Raw genomic sequence first — 23785 nt, forward strand, 5'->3', positions numbered from 1 at the left:
GTCACTCTCAGGTGTGCCAAGAAGAGATGATACCTGCAAGATCTCAGCAGAAGTTACGCACAGGGAGGACAGGCCAGGGAGCTCCAATTTAAACAAATGTTCCAGGTTGCTATGGAAACCTCAAGGATGGAAAAGAAGCACCTTGAAAACAAAACATAGTGAGGCAGCTTTCATATCCACTCTGAAAAGGTTTATGACCAGAAAAGGCAAAGTGGGTGTTAAATGCCTTTTAGCTATGGCAATAGTAGCAGCACTTGAGGAGGAGGCGTTACAGATTTGCAGCAGCCATCATACGCACGTTCTTCTATCCCAAACCCCAGAAAAACAGTCCTCTCTACTTTGCCAATACTACTGTATGAAAATTCTGATTTCTTAACCCCTTCCTGGCACCCCTTCCTGTCTCCTTCCACATTACTATTCTAGCTATATATTACTATATGTAGCTATACTAAGCCCAACGTGACAAGTGGAAAATATACAGCTAGAATTAATCTGACACAGAAGGAATAAAACTATCTGCAACTTTAAAGTTAATCAAAACTGAAAATCTTAGAGTTCTTTTCACCAAAAAAAAAAAAAAAGGAAACACGGGGCAGAGAAATGACAGAACTTTGTTATTGATTTTAAATGGTGTGTACTCAGATCAACCCAGTGTGGCCCAACAGTGCAGTATTCAGTCAGATACACTCCAACCTCATCAAGAGTTTGTGCTGGAACGAGTTGTGGGTTTTTTCAGAACAGCTCCATCCTGCATGTTCCCTCATGGAGGCAGGTCACCATCCATCCTTACCAAAGACAGCTTCCATTCGTCCTCTCCTTACCATCAATTCCTAGGGCCATTTTGGAAAAGGTCATGGCTGTTCTGGAAAAGGGAATCTTAACTGGGGTTACTAGTAGACTCCCCTCTGCTTGAAAGCCACAGACAATGAACAGTTCAAAGGAATGCAGTTTTTGAGCTTTTCTTGGAAGAGACACACATACTCTGCTGAAATCTTTAAGGTCCCTTCCGACCCAAAACATTCTATGTTTCTAAGAAACAGGAAAAGAATAAGCTCACAGTTTATATCTTCTACATAAAAAAATAATCACACCTGCAGCAGGGAGCATATGAGATGTAACTAAATAGGAACAAATGACAATGAAAGTGAGAGGGGAGAGGAAAAGGCTCCAAAAGGTAGTTTGTGAGACACAGGAATACAAGGAATATGGAAAATAAAATTCAGAGGTGCTCTGTAGGCAAAGCAGCTCTTAGTATCACTGCAGTCCCTCATATGAATAGAGTCTGGTAATAACAGCAAAAACAAAACCCCCAAGCAACTTCCCTGCCCTCAAATCCTCCATATGTATAAACTATATATTTTACTTTAACTTAATGTATTCTGAGTTTAAATCATTTTTCTAAAACTTTCTGGCTGAGAATATTGTACTGCGAAAACAGTCCTGGGAAGGAAGAAAGGAAACTTTATAACTGGAAAATAAGTCTTGGGTGGCATTTTCAGAAATATTGTTTTCAAATCCATGTTACTAGGGGAAAGGTTCCTCCACCTATCTTTAAGTTAAAGAATGGAACCTAACTGAGTATTAGCATTCTAAATATGCTGCCCTCTGCACCTGACTCCAACAGCAGAAACTGCTGAACAGTACACAAGAAATTTTCATGTTGCCCTGTTCTCTAGAGAAAAAATCTTTAAGTACTGTGGGAATACCACCAGGCTCAAGACTTCTCAAATCTCACTTTTGCACACATACATTTTGAAAATTGCAAGAGTGTCTCAGCATTCAGGAACAAATTTCTACCTACAGGAAAAACATCCCTGCAGAAAGACCTCCTGAGGAGATGTGGGCTGGAATCTCCTCTGCTCAAAGCCATTTCCTGCTCTTCTGGCAGGCAGGATGTTGCAATCTGCTACCACCTGGCTAGGTGACTTTTTTAGGGAGGAGGTGGGGGGAGGAAGGAAGGACCCACAAGTTCCCAGCTGACAAAGAAACCTGACCTCTAGGCCAACTGTTCCCCTTGCAGCCAGGACACTCAGGACACCGGGAGGAATGATGCTGTATGCCTTCTCCCCACTGTCAACCAGATTTGGATACAGCACACTTGACAAATGAGAGAGAGCAGAACATAGCAGACTCCAGCAACAAAAAGGTATCATGGAACAGAGCTCTGGGGGATAAAGCATTTATCTTATAAATCATTTTATTGTTGGGAAGGAAAACTTGGTCTTCTCCCAAATCAAAGGAAGTAAAGAAACTGAACTATAATTTGCAAACATTACTAACTGAAACCAAGAAAGGAAGTGAAAAACTGCTCTTCCACAACAGCATCAGCCTCCAGGGCCTACCATGTGCCATAGATTCATCAAATTCAAATGAGTTGCAATTTCCATAGGCTGAGGTCTGGGGGGGGGGGGGGGTTAAGAGTTCCCAACTTGTCCCTATCTCCTACGCTCTCTTCAATCATGAAAGCTCTTAACACAGTGAAAATAAATGTGGCCTCTATGAACTGATAAAGGCTAAAGTGTTGCCTTCTCAGAATACCTGGAGAAATTAGCACTGTCCCTTGGTTAAGGAAAAACACTCTCTGACAGGACTGCCAAACCTGGACACACTTACAGGGATGTGCACAAAGCTCCAGTGACCCAATGAAAGTAAACGTGGAAGCAAGTGTCTGCTTCCTTCAACAGTGGTTCCCAGGAGATACATCACAGAACCTAGATCTTAGATTAAAATTCAAGGAATTAACATTACATATACTCCAAAAGCATACTTCTGAACAAACTCAGATGAAAGTGAAGACATCATTAGATAACAGAGCAAGTTTTCTAATAACATTCATTCATTTTAGAAGATTAATGTATGGTGTAGAAGGTATCATACAGAAAATTATTCTAGAAAATGATTCTGCCCAATTTCAGATCACAGAGACTGAAATGGCTCAACAGTCTGTCCTTTAGGTCATCAATAATGTTAAAACATAGGCATAACTGAGTATTTATAACTTGACTGTTCTCATCAAGTAAGAATTTAAACCACAGCAAATGCCGGCTAAAAAAAGACAGATATTTTATAAACACCAGCTTATTCTTACCCTAAAGAGGTACATTAACTTGCTTAACAAAGCTAACGTTACAAGGCATGGAGTATTTACCTGTGCTTAGATCCTACTTCAGGCACAGTGAAGACAGACCAAACCTATGTTTTAATCCTGTACGGTGGATACCATCTATCTGCAGTGAGAACTTAATCATGTAGGCAGCACACCTGACTTAACATCCAGACTGCAGTCACCAGCTCACTGCTTCCCACCGCCAGGTGAGTTGTACCTGATGCAGGCAAACTTGAAGAATTCCATCCAGTCAACCTAGAATCAGGCCTGAGGTGCTGACTGCTGATCTGTAACAGCAGAGGTTCAAGAGATAACCCTCCAAGTAATATTTTTTAATCCAACATGCATTGACCTAGGAGCAGTAGCACCAGTGTGAGTATTGTGCCTGGTGCTACTACACTCTACTTAGTGTAGATTTGCAATAATTAGGTCCAAATATTTGGACCAATTCTTCTGGTATCAAATCTGGCAGCACAAGCTTAATTTTTAGAGATGATGACATTTTCTCTCCCACTTGAAATCAATGGAAGCCACAACTCAGTCATGCTAAAAACAAAAAATAAACCAAGAATTTATTAGTAAATTCTGCAAGTAATTTTTTTCCCATCTCTTTGTGTCTATTTTCCCGCCTGAGACACAGAGGTAACAGTTTTAAGCCAGCAGGGATGGAGGACTGCTAATACTCAAGCCATGGGCAGCTCCAACCTGAGTGATAAGGCTCATGGCCAAGGTCTCTCTGTCACTTGCCTTTGCTTTGTTTTCTCTAAATGGATAAACAGGATAAAGTCTGACCACAGAGTGCGTGGCAGAAAAGAGCCTTGGCCCTCTGTTCTAGGAGACACTGGTATAATTCAAGTAGTTGTTTAAATTATGAAACTGCTTAATTGGAAAAGACTCTGCAACCTAAACAGCAATGCACTGCCTCTTGATGAAATGACTAATACTTTAAGAACATCACCAAGTGCAGCTTTATCATTGCTATACACACACAGAGATGGCTTTACAGCAAAGAAACCCATCTTGTCATTACCTCAAAGATCACTTCTTAAGGGTAAAGGAGAGTCAAGACAAGAGGCAAAACTATCTGCTCACTGAATCTTTCTGCTCCAGATGGGACCTCTCAAATTTTTCACGTGCTTTGTGTTCTTTTAAGAACAATCATTGTTGTTTCACAAACTTTAAGCCTGCAATTCAATACTATGTAACAGTATATAATTTCTGTCCATGTAACACAGGCAGCTTTTTGATTGCCAAAGATCTTCATAATAGTGACTCTTTTCCTCATCATGTATTTCATGGAACTCTGTTCCTGTAAGGCTTCTTTTAAATCTGTGGCAATCTGAGGGTCTGGATCTGCTGTGGATGTACACCCAACGATGTCCAAGTGCCTCTTCACTCCCAAACTCCATCAGATTCTGGATAAATGATCCTAAAGGTCAAGTTTATCCGTGCATCTCTAGAATGATATTCCTTAGGCACTCGATGCTGTAAGTGGCATTAGGGAAAAAAAAAGACAAGAAAAAAAAAAGCATGACCTTGTGCATTTAAAATACAGGTAATCAAACAATGAATAAAACCTTCATTTCCTGTGATGGTTTTTTATTCACATTTCTAAACAGTTAGGTAAGGCAAAAAAATCAAGTTCTGACTGCTCAGAGCCACTGAAAACAAAAGGTCTTTGTATATTACTGTAGACTTCTTAAATTAAGCTACAACACTTTGATATCCCATCTTCCTATATTGATTTTGCTCTTTCCACTGCAGGCTGCAACCTTCATTACTGAACTTTAATGCTGGAAAATCTGAGCTGATTCCTACTGCATCACTTAGCACTTGAAAGAAAACCCATTGTTTCTTTGGCTGCTTTCAAATTCTGAGGCAGAAAGCAGTACTGATGCCCTGGAAAACAACTGTGTCACTGGAAGCAGAATGTCCCATGACTTTGTGGGAGTGTCCTGGGCATATTTGAAAAACTGCACTGCAAGTAAACCACACAAACAGCATTAGGGAGTTCTTACCTGCCAATCCGCCTGGGTAGCTCCTTCCATCATCAAGAGAGTCCCGTGATCAAGGGGGATTTTTAGTCTTTCTACATAAGTATAGTCTCCATTCTCTTCCTAAAAAGAAACATTAGATACTGAAGAAGCATTTGGTAGAAAACCAGTGCTCTACAGCAGAGCTTAAAAAGCTGTAAGGGGGGAGGAGGAAGTTCTTATAAGACCAAGAAGTCTAACTAAACATTTCTGTATCTGTATTTCATACAAAGTCCAGTAGTCAAGCATTTTAATGATGAAAGAAGCCATTGTAAAGTTCCTACAAGTTCCTACATTTAGTGCAAAATTCTCAGAAAGGCTGAGAACCTTTTGGAAACATCCACTCTTAAAATAAACAGTTCAGTGTGGAGACATTCTGCAATAGCCACCCTGATTCCAACAGTTAACTACATCATCAAAAATACACATCTTCCTGCTATTCTAGATTTGCCTTGGTTTGGATGTTACATGCTGGTATTATATTAGCTGCTGGACGAAGAGCTTTTCCTATCTCAAAAAATAAATAAATCTCCTTTTCCTGCAGTACTTTGTAAAACAAGTTGTCTCAAACTGTATCATCAATAAGCCAAACAGACTGTTAAAATAGAAGGAAAATAATTTGCAACCTTTTGGTATGTCTTTAGATTATATACAACTTTTTTAAAGCTCAAATATAGCAACTGGACATAGTAACACCACAGTAGTAGTCTCACACATGCCACATCAATGGGAATAGCAACTCTCTATTCCTTTGCACTATCCCTTCCAATTTTAAATCAGACTAATACACTGCTAAGTCAAATTGATCAAGGAAGTCTATTATGAGCACACAGTTCTTTTTTTGTCAATCGTGACAGTACATAAAATCATGAAATCATACTATGCATGACATTAAGTATCTTTCAGAACACCACATGGGAAGGTATTATAATGCTCTATGTAATCCTTTAATATTTTCTCATTTTAGCCTTCAATAGCTGCAGAAAGAAATGCTATAAACCTTGAACAACTTCCATTTAACATCTGGCCTACTTAATGTTGGCACTTTGATTACTTCATTAATATTGAAATGCGAATAGGAAAACCAGGATGCCCCCCAAATACAGATTGGCAGTATGTATTTTATCTTTTATAGATCTCTATTGCTAACTTAGGAAGCTGTCTAGGAAAAAATAGAAAGCAACTCTCTGAAATGAGGAATTCAGGGAAGTTTCAAATATGAAATCACCTGCAAAATACAGGGATTATTTTAGAGAGAGGAGGAGTTGGAGAAATATTTTAATTAGCATTGAAAGGAAAGGGACTTGAAGTATTTTACTTTTAAGTTACAGAAAGCCATAGATAGCTTGGAAGTGTAAAGTGGATAATAAGTGTCCTTCACTGAAAAATAAAGAGCATGACAGGTTCTCAGTCTCTACACTCTACAAGTACAGGCTAACCTTTTTCAGAATATACTGCATATAGCAAACAGATAGCCTGAGTATGTACTTGCTATTGCACCACTGCCTCTAGAAGCACCTCTAGTCTGCCAGTGATTGATTAAGCTCACTAAACCTCTGGAATCTAGGTTTTTTTCCCAAAGAGATCACCAAATCAATTATTTTGTTCTTGAAAAAAAGAAAGGCAGAAATACACAATTACTACAAAGAGATGAGAAAAAATAATAAAGCCAGGTCTGAGCTGCTAAAGCATAAGTGTTCCTGTAAAAGACAATACATCTTAGACAGCTGCACAACAAATGCTTCAGATTTTTTAGTTTTTAATTAGTTAGGCAGTATTTTCTCTTCCTGTTTCTTATAATGGTTAGTGGACTCCTAAAATCATACTTGCTGAGTGTTTAGGAGAAGACAATGCTCAATTATTTCAGACTCAGCTGAAGGTAACAATTACTCCAGACCACAAAGCCTGTTACCAACAGAGTAGCATTTGTCACAACTGTCATGTAAAATGAAATTGTACTTCTTGGGCAGAAGAGATGAGAGGTCACAACTTATGTCACTTGTAACAGAAACAGATCACAAAGGAACTTGAAACAGTATAGGACACCTGAGACTGGGAAAATGGAATTATCACAGTAAGATTTAAGGTTGAGGTACAGGTATATCTACCTCACACTGACAGAAGACCCACATTTCTGAAACAGAAACTAATGTTACAAGGTCTTCAGATTTCAGCCGCATGTTGAATCATTCAGGAAAACTAATAGGACTCCGCACAAACCCAACAGTTAAAAGAAAACACTAATTGGTCATAAAAATGCAGACATAGTCTTTTGAGAACCATCAGAAAGACCCAACAGCTCTCATCCAACACATTTTAATGCTTTTACAAAGCTCACATTTTCAAAAATTTTAACTAAGTTCCTTGAAGCTTAACTGTGCAGTGCCACAACTTGATACAGGTTTGTCTTTTTAAAAGCTCAAAATAATGAGGTAAAGTAACAATTACTGGGAAAATTATGTCCTAGACTAAAACAGAGTTTGATTTTCAGGAAAACAACTGGGAGTGTGTGTGTTTATAAAAAAGATGCAGATAAGAAGGAAGACTGCAAATCTTCTAAAATGCCAAAGAGCTGGATTGGGATCAAATCAGCTCTCGACAATAAAAAGCATCACTTGATGTAATTGACTATTTATTTGCACCAGTGTCACTTTCTGTTCCCATCTGGGATCAGAAGTCCTAGTGTGACAGAACAAGGCTATTCAATACTGCTGGTGAAACTGCCAGCACTCACTGGCTGTCCACTCCAGACTTCTACATTCCTTGGGGATACCTAAGGGCCCAAGGCTGTGCCGGTGATTGATTAACCTCACTAAACCTCTGGAATCAAGGAGAGCTGAAGGCACTCAGAAACACTTGTAATACGTATTCTTTGCAAAGACAACGTAAAACATATTTTTAAGCTTCTAGAATTATTAGCCATTTATCTCATTCTATTAAAAGTAAGGTGTAATGCCAAAAATATTTTCTTAACTTCAGTGAAAACAAGGAAAAAATTTCAAAAATAGGTATTAGAAACATGACTGCTGATGAAAAGCAGAGAAATATCATTGCACGGCTATTTTCTATTTCAGAGGATTACATCATTTCACTTTGTGGATGGACAACAGTGGACTTATTTTTATCTCTTGCTCATCTTCATTAAAAAGGAATTCTGCTAAGATAAATGATTTAGGAGAAAACATCCTTTTGGCTTAGAAAAGTCACTATGTAAAAGCAACAGTTACTTTCTGTTTTAAATGGGGCATCTCTGAGCTTTGTTTTACTTAGAAAAAGAGATTTTTATGTCAATTAGTTTTGATAAGCCAGTGAACAATAAGTTTTTACCTTCTTACATGTCATTACTAACAGTGTCAACCAAAGCTCATTTAAGAGCTTTTATCCCTAGAGCTGATGACATACAGAAAACTCAGTTGAGTTTCAGAGGTCAAGAAGTTTATGAAGGAAACTTACTTTTGACATCTAAGCCAGAAAAGATTTTCTGGTAACAAACATCTAAAGGAGTGCATCAGGTAACTTTTATAAATTCACTTTGTAACTCTGTATGTATATGACAAAACCAACTGCTTCCAAGAACAGGAATAGTAAAGCAACTGTTCTGGTTTTTAGTACACTACAATTTTCATAATCTTGAGTTCCACATAATACAATCAAGCTTTACACTGTCCAAGTATGGTAACTACCGTAACTACAGTTAATAAGTGAGGAAAGCTCAGTGTGATTTGATGTGAAGCTGTGAATACAAAATCTGTAAGTACTCCTGGATTCCATCAAGGTTGTTTTCTTAAAATGGTATCAAAATAAAAAAGAGAAAAGATCTAGTATAAATCTATACACATCACCCAAGTTTGTTTCTTAAGTCTCTGGAAAGTTTACTGCTATAGTAGTAGGAAATGGGTTCTGGATAGTGTGAAAGCTTCTTCTATTACAAGGAAAAGCAAACAGAAACACTCTGCAGAAAAAAGTATAAATAATAATGCAGTTATACAGGCAAATGATGCAAAATAATTTTCAATGGCTAAAGTTAGCATGGAGAATGCTGGCTTCTAGTTCTTCTGCTTCACCTATTTACCTATTACCAAGAGAATTATCCTTACAAAACTTAAAGATCTCCTATTTTTCAGACTTCATCTTGCTCTTTTCCAGTTTACTCCTCTGCCACCAGCTGTGTAAACACTCTCCTTCACAACAAAGTAGTCTCATCAGTACTTCTGCATTTTTACCAGTTTATTCTCTCTATCTCTGACAAAATCCTCACTGTGGTTCTCTTCTTTATGTGTTTAGTAATAATGAATATCAGTTATATTGCTCTTTCCTCACATAATACACCTGCCTGCCTCCACAGGCCTATCCTTAAACTCCCTTGGTCTTTCTGCAGCTGACCTAGCAGACTGCAAGTGAGATAGCTCTAAAGCACTCCCATCTTCCTCTCTGCTTGTCTGTAGCTTCTCAAGTCCTGCCAACACTGGTGGACAATACCTCCTCCTCCTCTGCAGCCAGGCTGTCTGCAAGCCTCCTTCATGCCAATGTAAAAGTTCAATTCTCCTCATCCTGATCTGAATCTCTTACTACTGTGCTCCACATAGTCCCACATTCATCTTCAATTAGGCCTGTCAGGCCTGTTTCCAAAAGTACTAGGTGATCTTTACCTGCTGCTAGAACAGCTACTCAAGGACAGAAGAAAAAGATTGTACTTCAGTGATTCATTTGAAGGACAGACCCATATGAAGGCTGATTCTTAGAACATCATGAACATCCTGCTATTATCTAACACACACGTGAAGTTCCCTCTCTTTCCAGCACCCATCAGTTTCCTTGGTTACAGATGGAAAAAGAGCAAGCTGGCAGCTGACATTCTAACTCCTTCCACAGTTCACACAGCAGTTCGCTGGGCAACGGCACCCAGATGGTCCTTATGGCACCCAGACCTCTGCCACAGAGCACCTCCCAGTGCAATGTGGGAGCTTAATGGGACTTTAAGTACCATCCTTCACAGCTGAACTAACATTTCACACAGCTTCCAGGAGGACCTAATCAGATAGCCTGGCATGGTCTCAGAGTTGAGCAATGACAACAGGAAAAACGGTAGTGAGGCTCTATTGGAAAGACCCATCTAAGAGAGGGGAATCAATTTCTCTTAAGCAGGAGGATGAAGTCATGTACAAGTGGGACTGAGGGCTTGAGGCTGTGTGGAGAATGGGAGCAGGTCACAGTGCTGCAGTGGTGACACACTGTAGATAAGCATGAGAGGACTTGTTGACTAAACCAGTAGCTGTGTGTGAACTGTGCATGAATCACAGCTCTAAAGCAAGCATTTGTCTCCTGGTTTCGGTATAGGCAGGCGCTACAACAAGAAAGCAAGAGGAAAGTAAAAGTAATATACTGGAACTAGAAGAAACCAGACCACTGCGGACTTTGAACTATCAAGCAGGCATTCAGAAAAACCTAGAAACCATTTAAAGTAAAGGAAAAATATCAGCTATAACCACATAACTGGTCCAAATAAACAAAAAAGGCCATATTTAGAAGAATGAATGCTTAAAACAAAAAATCCCAGCAGGAAAAATAAAACAGTTTCTGACACCATGTTAATTCCCATGAAAAGTATCCTTATTCCAGGGGGGAATTTACATCTGAAATGTATTTTTAGCTTTTTTTACATGCACTGGGCTGAAAACCCAGTAAGAATTATTATGCTTGTTTAAGCAGATTCAATAGGCTATGCATGTCTCTACACTCCTTTACCCTCTATTATATGACGAACACTTACTCATCCAGTACAGTACTCATCAAAAAAGAAAAATAGGACTGAACCTTTCCTTCCCCTCACTCTAGAACAATTTTCAGGAAAAAAAAATACCACTTGTACCTCAGTAACTTTTTTTGTTGTTTAATTTTTGCCAACAAAAAAAAGATTTCATTGTGCGACTGTTTCAGAGTGGCTTATGTAAATGCTACCAAATCACTACCAGACAAATGTTGAAATTCACACAAACATGCAAAAAGAAACAACTCACCAACACTACTGGTTGTCTTTTCAGCTAGAGAAATGGGATTTTATTCACTAGTAAGTTCAATCACATTTCAAGATATAATCTGGAAAATATTTGTAGAGATACCAACACGAAGTGAAGTCCCTGTAGGCTCTTATCTAGTACTCTTCAGTAGCCCTTCAAGATGTGACCTCACTTGTGGTACATACTGTTTTGTAACAGTACATGATTCCACACAGGCAACTAGTATGTTCATTACATCTTTCAATTCAAAATACTTAAAAGGATCTACAAGAACAGAGGGAAATAAAGGCCTTTGAAATCCTAGAATCTGAAATAGTAGAATGCTGGCCTTCAAAGAGGCTTAATTATGGGAGGAAAAGTATTTACTTTCTCTTTCCCTCCTCAATGAAGGCTAACTCCGGAAAACCCAATGTACTGATACTGGCAGATTACAAACCAGGGAGAGCCTGAGTGTCTGTGATGACTGCTAATCTGAATTCCTTTTCCCTAGACCACATTGCTCTTCCTATATCTTGCTTTTGAACAAAGTAATGTTCAAACTTCAAATATCTGCAATCAGTTTTAACTTTCTCTTAATGAAAGAGAGAATGCTACAGTACAATAGAGTATGAAAATTACTTATTTGGTGGTACAGCCTGAAAGGTTGTAATTTCCATTAAAGCCTCTTGAAACTCCCACTTGGCAAAGCACGTGGTGTCACAGGATGCTCTCAGAAAACTGCAGGCTTTGAGAACGTGCAAAGAATACGTAATGTGTGCCATGTAATTATTAAGCATGAGTTCCCTTAGACACGGGATGTACTTAATAGCAACTTATTTGAAGATCACTGCACACGGGGATTCTACCTCAGAAACAGGCATGTCGCACTTGCAAAAGGAATACACTTCACAGACAGCAAGATTCAGCTAGTCAGAAATATCCTGTCAAAGGTGCTGAAGAAAAATGAGGACAGCTTGAGGAATACATCTATAGAAAATCATCTGTGTCAGGAAGAAAAAGAAAGAGACCGTGCAGTACAGATCAAAGAAGGTGGTCAACTATGAATGGCACAGACTGAATTTCCCCCTTTGTTCATTGTGGGGTCTTTGCAGAAAATAGAAAAAAAAGACATCTTATTCAAGAACTCAGATTGATTTTTAAGAGGGAACCTGCAAAGTTTATACTGAAATCTAAATGGCTTTTATTCTGATCCATTGATGGGGAACATGGGCACTTCTAGAAATGAATCCAAGCACCGTTTACAGTTTCCTAGAAGAATGAACTTTCCAGCTGACATTTTGTCATCAACACAGCATCAGGGATACTTACTCACGGTATGCCCACTGACATAATGCACTAGTTACGTAATCTCATACTCAGGAACCAATATTACATTCACTTCAGACAACAAAGAATTTACAAATTAGAGAACTGATGAAAAATACAAACTATTTATTTGTTTTCAGATTCAATTTCTGACCTTTGCTGTTCACGACTAGGTGACCCAATGACTCTTGATGGGGAGATTTCAGTATGTCAGCACAGTTTTCCAGTAGGCTGATAATCATCACCTCTGCTTTCTGTATTACTTATTCATAATAAATAGCAACATAAGCAGACAGCAAACTTCTTCCCGAAGTTCTCAAAGACTACACAAGCAGAAAATACATCTGAAAAGGACATCCTAAAATAAGGTAAAATCCTTTACTTGGATAAATACAAACTGTCAAGTTTAAGTTGGCTTGTAAACACAGCATTCCAAAGTACAGCATTTTATCTAGAAAAAGTATTCACTACTGAATCACAAACTATCTCCTGAAACGACATTCCATGCGTGCCTCCTTATCAAAGTAAAGGATCTCTGTTTAGTCTGTGAAGTATGATGCAACAGTTTCCATGGTATTTGATGGAAAAGAAATGAGCTTCTTCCCTTTGTTCGCTGTCCCTCAATCTGAATGCACGCATCAAAACACAAACATTGTTAAAGAGCAGTCAGAACTACTCTTCATCCCACATTGTGCTTTACATAACATTGGCCTGAATTTAAGAAAATGGTACCAGCTCTTTGACTCACTTGCACAGAATAAGTTGACTTTCAGCATCACTGATCTCATTTTAAGTACCGGGAAACACCCTTATTCAGGCAGAAAGGTGCCCAGGTCACAGTTTCACTACAGCACACTATTAGAGTGGTCCTATCCCCATCCTCAGGATTTCAAGTTCCACGCGATGCATTTCTTGATCCGTACGTTTATTCCACAGAACTTTACAAGTTCTGCTTTCATTATTAACTGTGAAAAACTTTTGTAATTAAGTTCTCTAAACAGGGGGCAAATAATAAACATATTAGTAGCTGTAAGACTGTCTTAACTGTGATATAAACACTCACAGGGGAAGGTTTCTTCCTCATCTCAAAGGTCCGAGTAGCACCAAAGCTGAGCGAGGCAATGGTGGGGTTTTTTCCCAGCGATGGTTCATCATCACTGTGCCAGTCCACACTATCCTTCTCATTTTGGTAGAGGTTGCAGAGAAGAGAGTTGAAGGTGTAGCCAGTGAACTCTTCAATGCGCTCCTTCAGCACGGTCAGCAGAGGATGCCACTGCAGTCAGTGCAGAGGGGAAGGGTAAACGCAATGAAAGCAGGCCAGCGGTAGGTAACATAACACACAGGGTGAAAACTACTAAGGAACAAAATATACTGCACTTGAATCACAATAAAGTTAAAATCAAACAAATGACTCACCAAAATTCTGATTATATTTTTAGCAAAGCAGAGGAACGTGCTTTCTGTGAAATATGCATACGTTACCCATCGCTCAATATCAAATCATCTCCTGAAACAGTGAAGCCAGGCTGCCTTTCACACTAATGCAGGCAATCAGGGACTAAATGATATGCTCTCAATTGCCTGCAGCTGTTGACAGAGAACAAGAGGAGGCAGTTGGCCTAACGTGGCCCCCTGTCCCCGCTCTGTCAGCACAGCTTGTTGAGCTCAACTCATCACCTCCTGGGGTTTTGACTCCAACATTGTAACTTTCCAGTGGGTCACAAAACCAATGTGACTGGCTGGAATTTCATCTTTCCCTTTGCTAACATCTTGCTGACTCCACAGCCCAGGGCAGCTCTGCACATACCATTACAACTCAGTCCAATTATTTAATGTTATAAACTTACATCATGTCTTTCATCTGTCAGAATGCTTTTAAGAACTACACAAGTATATAAAGAAAAAAAACCCCAAAGTAATGTAGGCCAGAATTTTTGCCCATTATATAAGCAGAAACAGAGATCAAGAGAGGATAGGAAACTGATTCCAAATCTCCCAGTGCATCACTGGCAAAAGAAGCAACAGACAGCAGGAACTATTTTCTAGTATCCACCTCTAATAATCAAGGCTGCACTTCCTTCTTTCCAAGTTTACCCATATTTAAGGTGCATTTAACTTACTGGTCACACTGCAGGAGCCGCAACACACCATCTTTCTCTACTGGAGTATTTCTAACTAAATCACTCCTTCACGTATTAAGCATCATGTGAATAATTAATCAGATATAAACATAGCTTGCAGCTATGGGAAATGTAGGGAAATCAGTAATACCACCTGAAAAGGAGTTTTCTTGCAATTGGGCTGCCTGAATGTGCATAAGAGTACAACAGGAATTACTGAAAGCATTTTTCAGTGACCAACTAGGACCAGATTTCTTCAATTCCTATGACAGAAGTATGTATTACTAAAAATGTTACCATATAGTGAATTTCATCCTGGAAACCCCACTAAAAACCTGCTGCAGTGGAAGTAATTTTGTTGAAAGATTACTGTGTCACCAACTATATTACTGCTTACAAAGAAATATTTTCTAATACCAAAATTCATTTAGGCATGAGCACTGGATTAAATCTAGCAATGCCATAATCACACCAACTCTTACCAAACAAAAAAAGGAGGCACACAAAGCTAATTACTCCTGCAGATCAAGTGTTTAAGGCAGTAATTGGTTTTGGTCAAGCTGTGCACTAAATTACATTACACTCAAGACACTTTTGTGATAGAAACCCTTTTCTACTGAGAAGGACGGTGCTTTTTATAGCATCCACTGCTTCTTCTAGCTTCAGGTACTGCCATATACAAAGCCAAGTGAAATGTCAGTGTCCACGTGCAGTCTACCCACGTATCTATCTGCCTGTGGACAGCTAGGGAAGGACTGGCTCCCAGCTATGCAAGTTTCCCAGTGCACCTAACTTTCTGTTTGAGTTTCTTTCTCTTGGTAAACAGATAAATTATTCAGGGCTAAAAGACAGAATCAGCATGTGTGACCAATTTAGGCCTTAGATGAGAAAAACAAGCCAGTGGTCCAATGAGTGCTAACTCTGATCTTTATGCGAACTGAGATGAAACTGTGAATTCAGGGTATATGGGCTCTATCCAACCTCTGAGCAGCAAAGGCTTCCACACTAGGCAGTTCTGAACTGGATTTAAGTCATTAGTATACAACAGAATGATTTTGTGGGGGCAGTTCCAATCCCTAAAGCCACTCAGCTTCCAGAAAAGTCCATTTAAACTACTATTTCACAAATGAGTACCAAAAAAAATGCCTATTTTCCCACCACAAGATGCATAGGTTATAGTTTTTAACTACAGGATTTTTGAGACTACAAAATCTTCACAATTCATCATGTTAAATAACGTCTTTCCAACTTTTCCCAAAGTGAGCTCTGCTAGGAGATACCCTGCTTTGGCAGAAGTTCTGGGACTTGGGACACTTTTCTCTCATGCTACGTGACACCTGATTTATGGTTCAGAACACTGTAGCCTAATGCCATGGAAATTTCAAACAAAGCAATACCAGGAGACAGGCTGATGGGACAACAGGCTGGAAGACAGAGAGACAGAGGAAGAGAAGGAGAGAGAGAGAGAGGAAGAGTGCACAAGCAGGAACAAAACATCACTGTGTCGCTCAGAAGGCTTTTAACTCTTCCAAAACAGCGTGGGAAATTACCTCATACAATCTGGAGTTGCTGAGCAGACTGGTTGCATGTGTGAATTTCATAGCATCCACACAGGAATCAAAATATGTTCAAATTCTCATTTAAGCAGTACTGAGTCTAAGTGTTTCTGAAAGTAACCATTTCAGTAATTGATATTATTGTATCTTTACAACAAAAAACTCAGTATGACTGTGTGCACTACAACCTCCCATATAAAGATGCTTGGAGTAAGTCACACAGAGCCATTCAGAGTTTCATCCAAAGCTACAGTGACCCAAAAGCAGACCTTTAAACTCTAGAGTGATAGCTTTCTTTTGGCAACACGTAGCAAGTAAATCGCGCTCCTCTCAGGCAAACCACTCATAAAGTTTATTTTATAAAACTGTCCACAATCCAGTAGAATCTGTTGCTGATCACAAATGAAAAGTCAACAGATACTCTACATAAGAGTAAAGGATAGAGGGAATTTTTGTTTCTTGATCTCTGCAAAGGATTTCTATGTAGGCAATAATATAAGGAAACTGTAGACATATACATACGTTTGGATTTGGCTGCATTGTTATCCTGGAGTAGGTGTAAGGAAGTTCCCCATACCAGGATGTAAGCCGTGGTTCCTCAAAAGATACTTCTGAGAAAAAGAAAAACAGGAAGACTTTCTCAGTTGCTTTATCAAAGGGTTTGAAAATGGAAAGATGATGCAATTCTGCCAAGAAACTTGATCAAAAAGAGACTGTCCATTCACTTAAAATTAAAAAGCAGCCCTTTAAAATCCTCAGCTTTACATAATGAACTCATATGAAGGAATGAGATTATTCAAAATCAGGCCTGTCTCTGCAGGAGGAACTATCCTGCCAGAATCTTGAAATCATATCCATTTTCTTGCCCCTATGCCAGACAGGGCAAGGACTGGATGAGTTAAAGATGACAAAATGAAACTGAGATTTTATTTATAATTCTGGCTTATTTTACATTCTCCTGGTTCCAGTGCCCAATACGATGGCATAACTTGCAAGATGCAGAGGGATCCACTGGAAAGAGTGAAGTGGAAAGGACAGTAGCATCAATGGGACATTACAGAAGCATAATGTAGCAAGGCTGGACACAAGTAATATTTTGCCAAATGCATGCCTGCTCTGTGGTGTAACATAAGGATAAAGTTAAAAATACTTTCAACTTCTGAAAAGACTATCTTGGTAACTATTTCTCATGCTTGACAGATAACATTCTCCATTATACTGTACCTTTATTGCAAGCCAAGAAATACACATGCCGAAGACATTTTCCAGTCTTGTTACTCTGATACATTATCTTACATCCGTTCCTGACTGAAATCAAAATTTAGCTAGAACAGGTGCCCCTTAGTGAACAAATCCAGAATAGCAGTCTCTTCTCTTACTGCATACCAGAACTAATAAGCAAAGACAAGGCAAAAAGGAACATGCTCTGCTGGGATTTTAAGTGAAAGAGGCAAAAAAATGTACCCCGCAACAGAAACGTCAAAGCATAGCTTTTACAGCATCACTGGGAGACTATATGAAGGGATGGTGACCAGACATAATCTTAAGAAAAGAGTGAGAAAAGAAACTGGAGATGACAGGTAAGTTTAATTTGGAAAGATTTCATTTAATTGGCAATAGTAACAAGGTGATAGAGATTGAAAAATAAACAGCAGTACTCTTCAGATATGCACAGAAAACCTGCAAGGAAATCTGAAGGAGTGGTAATACAAAAAATAAAACCAATTACAAACAATGCACAGATTTTGTTACGGAATTGACCTTGAAATGACCTGAAAGGCTGGTCTACACACTCCTTACCCTGCCTGATGTGTGTTCGCTGACCCCAGGGTATGTCTTGGAGGAGTTGTTCAAACATCCAGTCTGCCTGTTCTGAGTCAATAAAGCCAGGAATCAAATGAATCCTAAGGACAAAAAAGATAAAGAAAAGATGGAAGGGATATACATTTCTATACCTGCTTTGGTAAAATGTTCTAATTTCCAGGATTCCCAAAGCAATTAAAAACGGCTGTAATGCATCAGATCAAAAGCCAAAGTCCAGTATCCTGTTTCTGACCACAGCCAAAAGCAGGTGTGAAGGAGAGAACAGAAGAGCTCCTGTGGACTCTTACCCTCACCAAACATGTGTAGTTGCTTTTCAAAACTTATAAAAACACAACACTACCAATATACCATGAATCCCAGAATCAGTAACATACTGTGAAAAATGGCATCCTTTTGCTTCACATCTGATCAGTCAAATAGCCCTGATTATGGCAATACAATCAACATAAGTAAATAATTGCCCTTTATTCACCATCTCCATGTCACTCAGAATTTGATAGCCCTTTATCCCTACTGCCATTCTATTCTCCTTTTCCAAGCACAAGAACCCTACAGTATTTAATCTCTCCTATTTTTTTATTTCTCTATGTACATTTGATATTTTGACTGTACTAACAGTCATTCAAGAACTACAGCCACTGTAGTGGCTGCAAAGTAGGAATGCTGCTCACAGCAGTTTACTCTCACAAGTATTCCATGCTACAAAGATATCACAATAAGTGCTAAAGTAAAGATGCTAAAAAAAGATGCAAAACCTGATCATTAACTTTCAAGAAATATATATATTCCATCAGCATATTATGAAAACAAACTCCAGAAAATGCAGAGTAACCCAACTGGTTGCGTATCTTGTCTCTTTCTAGCTCATCAAAGCTTTTACTTTTAAAAATGCTTAAAAAATTTATTTGCACCTTTAGAAGAAATTAAGATGAAGGCACTAATACAATAATAAGAAGACATTAATTGAAATAAATACACAAGAAATGCTATGTCCTTGGCATTTTTTCCACAATTAATAAAAATGTATCAAATTCAGAAGAAAAGGATTAATACTGATACTGCATTTAAATCAGCAAGGTAAAGTAAAATGCATTTTAGTTAGCAAAATCACAGAACAAGTAGGCATTGTTTTGAAGTGCCCTCAAGCTGAAATAATTAAGGCATGGCATATAAGCAAAAGAGACAACCCTAAAGTTACCAAACCTGCCTGAAGTTAAATGCTTTTTTTAGATTAATTTAAAACAAGTCTAATTTACAGCTAAAAGTTTTTGGCAGCTCTTAACTGTACAACACAGACATCAGGCACTTGCTAATAGAGGAATACTAACCCAAACTTCCAGCAGCAACTTATTCTGAATCATGAATCAAATGGACAAAGCCCCTTGTCCTTATTCCAGACAAGCACACCAGATGCAGTACTCACTAGATGTCAAGACATTTATTTTTCTTCTCTTCAGTGCTGCTCAGAACCACGTAAATCTCTGCTACCTGATACTTAAAGTATTTCCAGAAGTACTCTAAACAGATGATACACAGGAAGGGCAGTGTGCAGCTGCTAGAGTCAGAATGCTCTGCAGAGACTGGGCTTCAGAAATCTGAGTATCACCACATCACTCTGCAAAAGCAAGTAACAATTTCAGCCACTTACCTAGAAATGCCAGTTGGTCCTTTGCTGAGCTCATACACACCAGGCTTGCTGAGGATGTAGAAAGGAAAAGAAACATCAGAAAGACAAACAACAAGAAACTATCTTAGACTGGGCAGCACAGACTAGAATTGCTGCAGGCCTGGACTAGGGAAATTTTTTCTTTAAAAAAGAAAAGAAAATTAAAAAAGGGAAGTAATAATGTCCTGGAGATAGGGGTCAGAGTAAGGCAGCAAGGGGTGCTGCAGAAGCAAATGAGTTTGTGTATACTTCCTGTCTTTCATTTCACCAAGGGCTCAATACACAGTTTTAGGGCTCTAGAGATAAATAAAACAGGGATGTCACAGGGAACCTAAACGAGACAACCACATAAGACTGCACTCAGATCACTATGTTTGCATTTATAGGCACCCTGAGTAAGAAAATTCCACCAAGATAGCCAAACTGAAGAATATTTAATCTTCATTATCTCAAACTTCACCATATACCACCACACTTGGTCACCCTTCATGCCAAAATTATCCTTAGAAGATCCCCATTTCAACACAAAAGGTAAGTGATCTACAAATATCCAGCTTCACTGTGACACTTACTATCAGCTACTTTTCCAAGCCTTCAAAGAAGTTGCCATACCAGCTATACTCCTGGTATATTCCAGAGTAAGTAATTTCCAGCATAGTTTACACAGGGACTGTTCCAGGAAAGTGTACACTGCTAACCAAAGGAGACATAATGGCAGTTCTGTTGAACCAGAATGTCCAATTAATTGTTATTCCTGGCTTACACAGTTACACCAAAGCTATAAAAACCAGTTAACAGATTTGGACTCTCCTGATAATACACTCAGCTCAGGATAAAGGGTTGAAAGTCCACATTTTCTACTGAAATTTCTTCCAAAGGCATGGCAGTTGTGTGTGGAGAAGGAACTCTTTTCCAGCAGATTCCCACTGACCATAACGACAGAAAAACTGCAGGAGGGACAGTTAAGTCAGCAGTGTACTCACTCTATCACACCTGCCTCAGGAACTCTGCGCTCCACCTAAAAGGTAACAAGAGAGTGCACAATGAATATTAAATATCTAAGTACCTGGCACACTCTAGTCAAACGGAACTAAAGGTCTTCTCTAGTGACTCAGGATAGCCACACACTGATATGGCAGTGAGAAAACATACCTCTGGACAATCCATGGGCAGTAACAACCCACCCGCTCCCTCCACGCCACAGAAACTCTCAAACGCAGCTACCACTGCAGGCTGGTTTTTAACAATCAACTGCCCCCTAAAGGACATTGATTTCTAAATTATTTGGATTATTATAATACTTGCTATTTATCAACTGCAACCAAGAAAATTCTTATCCTTACATTTATTAAAATATCCTTACACAAGGAAAAATCTAGATTAACTTTAGGACAGATGAACAAACCCCAGGCCTCAGTCAGTGAGCAAAACACAAGAGAAGCCAAATATAGCAGGAGCTGATGCTGTAAAATTGAACAGCTGAGATAGCTGTTTTTTGTTAAAACAAAAGACAGAGTAGTTTAATCCAGCCTTGGCTATCATTTTGGTTGTCTCAGGGATTTATGCTTCTCTTCTCTGAGCTCAGAGTGCTGAGATGCATGGAGGTACTGCACTGCACCAGCAAGAGGATCAAAATATAGTACTATATAGATACCAGGGCTCTGTCACAGAGAAAGGAGAATCTTCCCAGACCATCTTCAATTCTTCCAAGCATTTGAAATAAATCTAGCTTAGAAAGAAGTGTTCATGATTTATTTTTTTTTCCCAAGAAAGGAGCTGCCCTCTTTCTGCAAAGAGCACAATATTCTTCATCTGCTGATGGGACATTAAGTGTATAAAACGAATCCCATACTCTTTGCCTGCAACAAGACAGATATCCCAGCTGAGGAAAACAAAAAGAGCTCAATGCTTAGGACATTGCATCATTCTGAATATTTAGGAGAACATATTCTTTCGGCTCTGTGAAAAAAAATGGTAGTTATGAACAGGTTAAATAGAGGAATTTTTCTGTTTGCCATATATGCAAGACAGTTGCAAGTTTTGCTTTGTAAAAGCCCGAAGTCCAGCTCAGCTGAGTTTTTAATAGTTTTTAAACAACAGAATATATTCTCAAATACTTTTTATCCTTTTCATAATTTTTATCATCTGCAGTTTAATCATGGATGAGATTCTGCTAGTTACAGTGTAATTTTTACCTCTGATGGCTTTTCAAAGACAAACTGCTTTTGAGTGTGAGGCTGATCTTTCCTCATCCATGCCGGTCTGGCATCTGCAGGGGCAAGGCTGCTCACCACAGGTGCCTTAGGTGCTAAAGCAAAGAGAGAAAAAAAAAGAAGGATCACTTGAAATAGAATATCATCATACAAAAAAATATAGTTAGGGAGAATTTACAGGATCATTCCTTGGCATATTCTCCTCTGCTGGGCAGAGACTCCAGGAAACAGCCAAACTTACACTACTTAGGAGTTAAAACTGCACAGGAACTGAAATTTTTAAAACATATTCATTATCTATAGACAAACAAAAATGAAAGCATCATTTTATCAGAAAGGATGACATCTAGAACCTTTCAATTCCAAACCAAACACCTATGACATGCCAGCAGAAATTGTCCCATGCAGCCAAACTACTTCCCTCTGTATCTTTTTTTTTTTTTGGGGGGGGGGGGAAAGAGAGAGAAATATTTTTATTAAAATAGGATTTTTAAATTAGGAAGTATGGAAGAGGAACTCAGGCATACCACTTCATGTGTTCTATTTACACATGCAAACAGGCTTTAAAACAAGCCTGACACAAAGTCTTCATTCTGCATAATTCAAAAGGTGGGAATATTTTTTTTAATTCCTTTAGGAATAGCTGGAATAAAATGCACCTGTGACAGAAAATTTACAGGCCACATGCACAGATCATAACAGTTGGCTACGCTTTTTCACGATTAAAAAAAAAAAATCAGCTTGCCTAGGATGCTCAGTCTGCAGAGATTTGGGATTTTTATGGGAACTGTAATCAGGTGAGTGGAATACAGTGTTTTGAGCACGTTCACAAAAACAAACCAGTCCCTCCTACAAGACTGGAAACCTACCAAGTGGTCTCCTGCCTCTGTATGGTTTGGTTTCAATGTTTGTTAGAAGAACTGTGTTGTTAACTCCAGCCCTTCCAAGTAGCTCTCTTTATTTTGCAATGTTTTCACCGTGAAAAGGTAAACGAAGACACACATTGTGTTTTACGAATAAAATGTGACTATTGATTCTCACACCAGTCAGCTCCATCAAGTTCTATTCGCCTCATTCATCTCGCCGGGAGATGTGTACCATGCACTCGCCTCAATGTGCACATCAGCAACACATCCACACCTTGCGTTCTGCACCCAAAACGGCCACACCTGCGGCACACATACAAGTTTTACTCAAAAACTGTGTTCGGACACCTGCAGTTCCCTTGCCGAGGGGAGCGGGGTAAGCAGGGCCACCCCTCGGCGCCGCGCAGCCGGAGGCCGGTCCCGCCGCCCGGCGCTCGCCGCCGCGCCAAGGCCGGCACTTTTCCCCCCGCCGTCTGTAGGGAAGGGGAAGGCAGCCCCAGCGTTTCCCACAGGGCCGGGCCCGCCCGGGGCGCCGCACAGCGCTGGCGAGGCGGCTGTCCGGCCTCCTTACCTGCGGGCCGCCCCGCCGGGCCGCCGGCCCAGCCGCCCTGCACACGGGCCCGCAGCCGCCGCTCCGCCATCCCGGCCCGGCGCTCCGCCCGCCCCCGCCACAACCCGCCCCGGCGCTCCGCTCCCTCCCGCCGGCGGAGGGCCCCAGAGACCCGGCTGAGCCTGCGCCCGGGCCCCGCCGCCAGCCCCGTGCTCCGCCCTCCGGCCGCGGCACGCAGGGGCAGAGCTGAAGGTTTCGCGTCCCTGAGACGGCGGGAGCAGGCACCCAACTCGCCTCCCACTCTGCTCCAGCTCTTGCGTTGCGCCGGTGACAAAAACACCTCTGGAAGCAGAAATGCAAGACGACAAGGCTGATACCAACAGAAATGCCCTCCTGTTTTCTGCCAGGTGCCCAGGATACTCCCAAGCACACGGGCAGCTATTGGGTACACACTACCTCAATCACTAAGGTGAACAGACATTCAAAATCGAAGTCAGGGCAATTTAGGTTAAACTTAAATTTTAACCTG

At 39.8% G+C, this 23785-nt stretch overlaps 1 protein-coding gene across 2 annotated transcripts; it reads right to left on the reverse strand.

Moving 5' to 3' along the window:
• Positions 1 to 2179: 2179 nt before the first annotated feature.
• ALKBH3 (alkB homolog 3, alpha-ketoglutarate dependent dioxygenase) lies at positions 2180 to 23380 on the reverse strand. Of its 2 annotated transcripts, none has more exons than XM_051791742.1 (9): positions 23278 to 23380; positions 21823 to 21935; positions 20611 to 20645; positions 19610 to 19657; positions 17938 to 18041; positions 16660 to 16748; positions 13525 to 13734; positions 5125 to 5223; positions 2180 to 4591 (listed from the first exon to the last, which is right to left on the reverse strand). In XM_051791742.1, exons 1-9 carry the CDS (start codon positions 23345 to 23347, stop codon positions 4499 to 4501), a joined length of 861 nt encoding a protein of 286 aa, XP_051647702.1. In that variant the 5' UTR covers positions 23348 to 23380; the 3' UTR covers positions 2180 to 4498. The 2 variants fall into 2 exon arrangements, with proteins under 2 accessions (XP_051647702.1, XP_051647703.1); XM_051791743.1 differs by lacking the exon at positions 23278 to 23380 and adding an exon at positions 22882 to 23155.
• Between the last annotated feature and the right edge of the window lie 405 nt (positions 23381 to 23785).

Source organism: Manacus candei, unplaced genomic scaffold (genome assembly GCF_025592945.1).
Source record: "Manacus candei isolate 608988 ecotype Guabito, Panama unplaced genomic scaffold, ASM2559294v1 h1tg000033l, whole genome shotgun sequence".
Lineage (NCBI taxonomy): Eukaryota > Metazoa > Chordata > Aves > Passeriformes > Pipridae > Manacus > Manacus candei.

What these genes read in the sequence shown, in the direction of transcription:
- ALKBH3 (XM_051791742.1), bottom strand. Translation starts at nt 23,347, where the DNA reads ATGGCGGAGCGGCGGCTGCGGGCCCGTGTGCAGGGCGGCTGGGCCGGC. An exon ending in TCTTTGAAAAGCCATCAGAG is followed by an intron (nt 20,646 to 21,822) that starts GTAAAAATTACA and finishes GTTACCTTTTAG; the next exon opens with GTGGAGCGCAGAGTTCCTGA. An exon ending in CTACCCAGGCGGATTGGCAG is followed by an intron (nt 4,592 to 5,124) that starts GTAAGAACTCCC and finishes TGCCACTTACAG; the next exon opens with CATCGAGTGCCTAAGGAATA.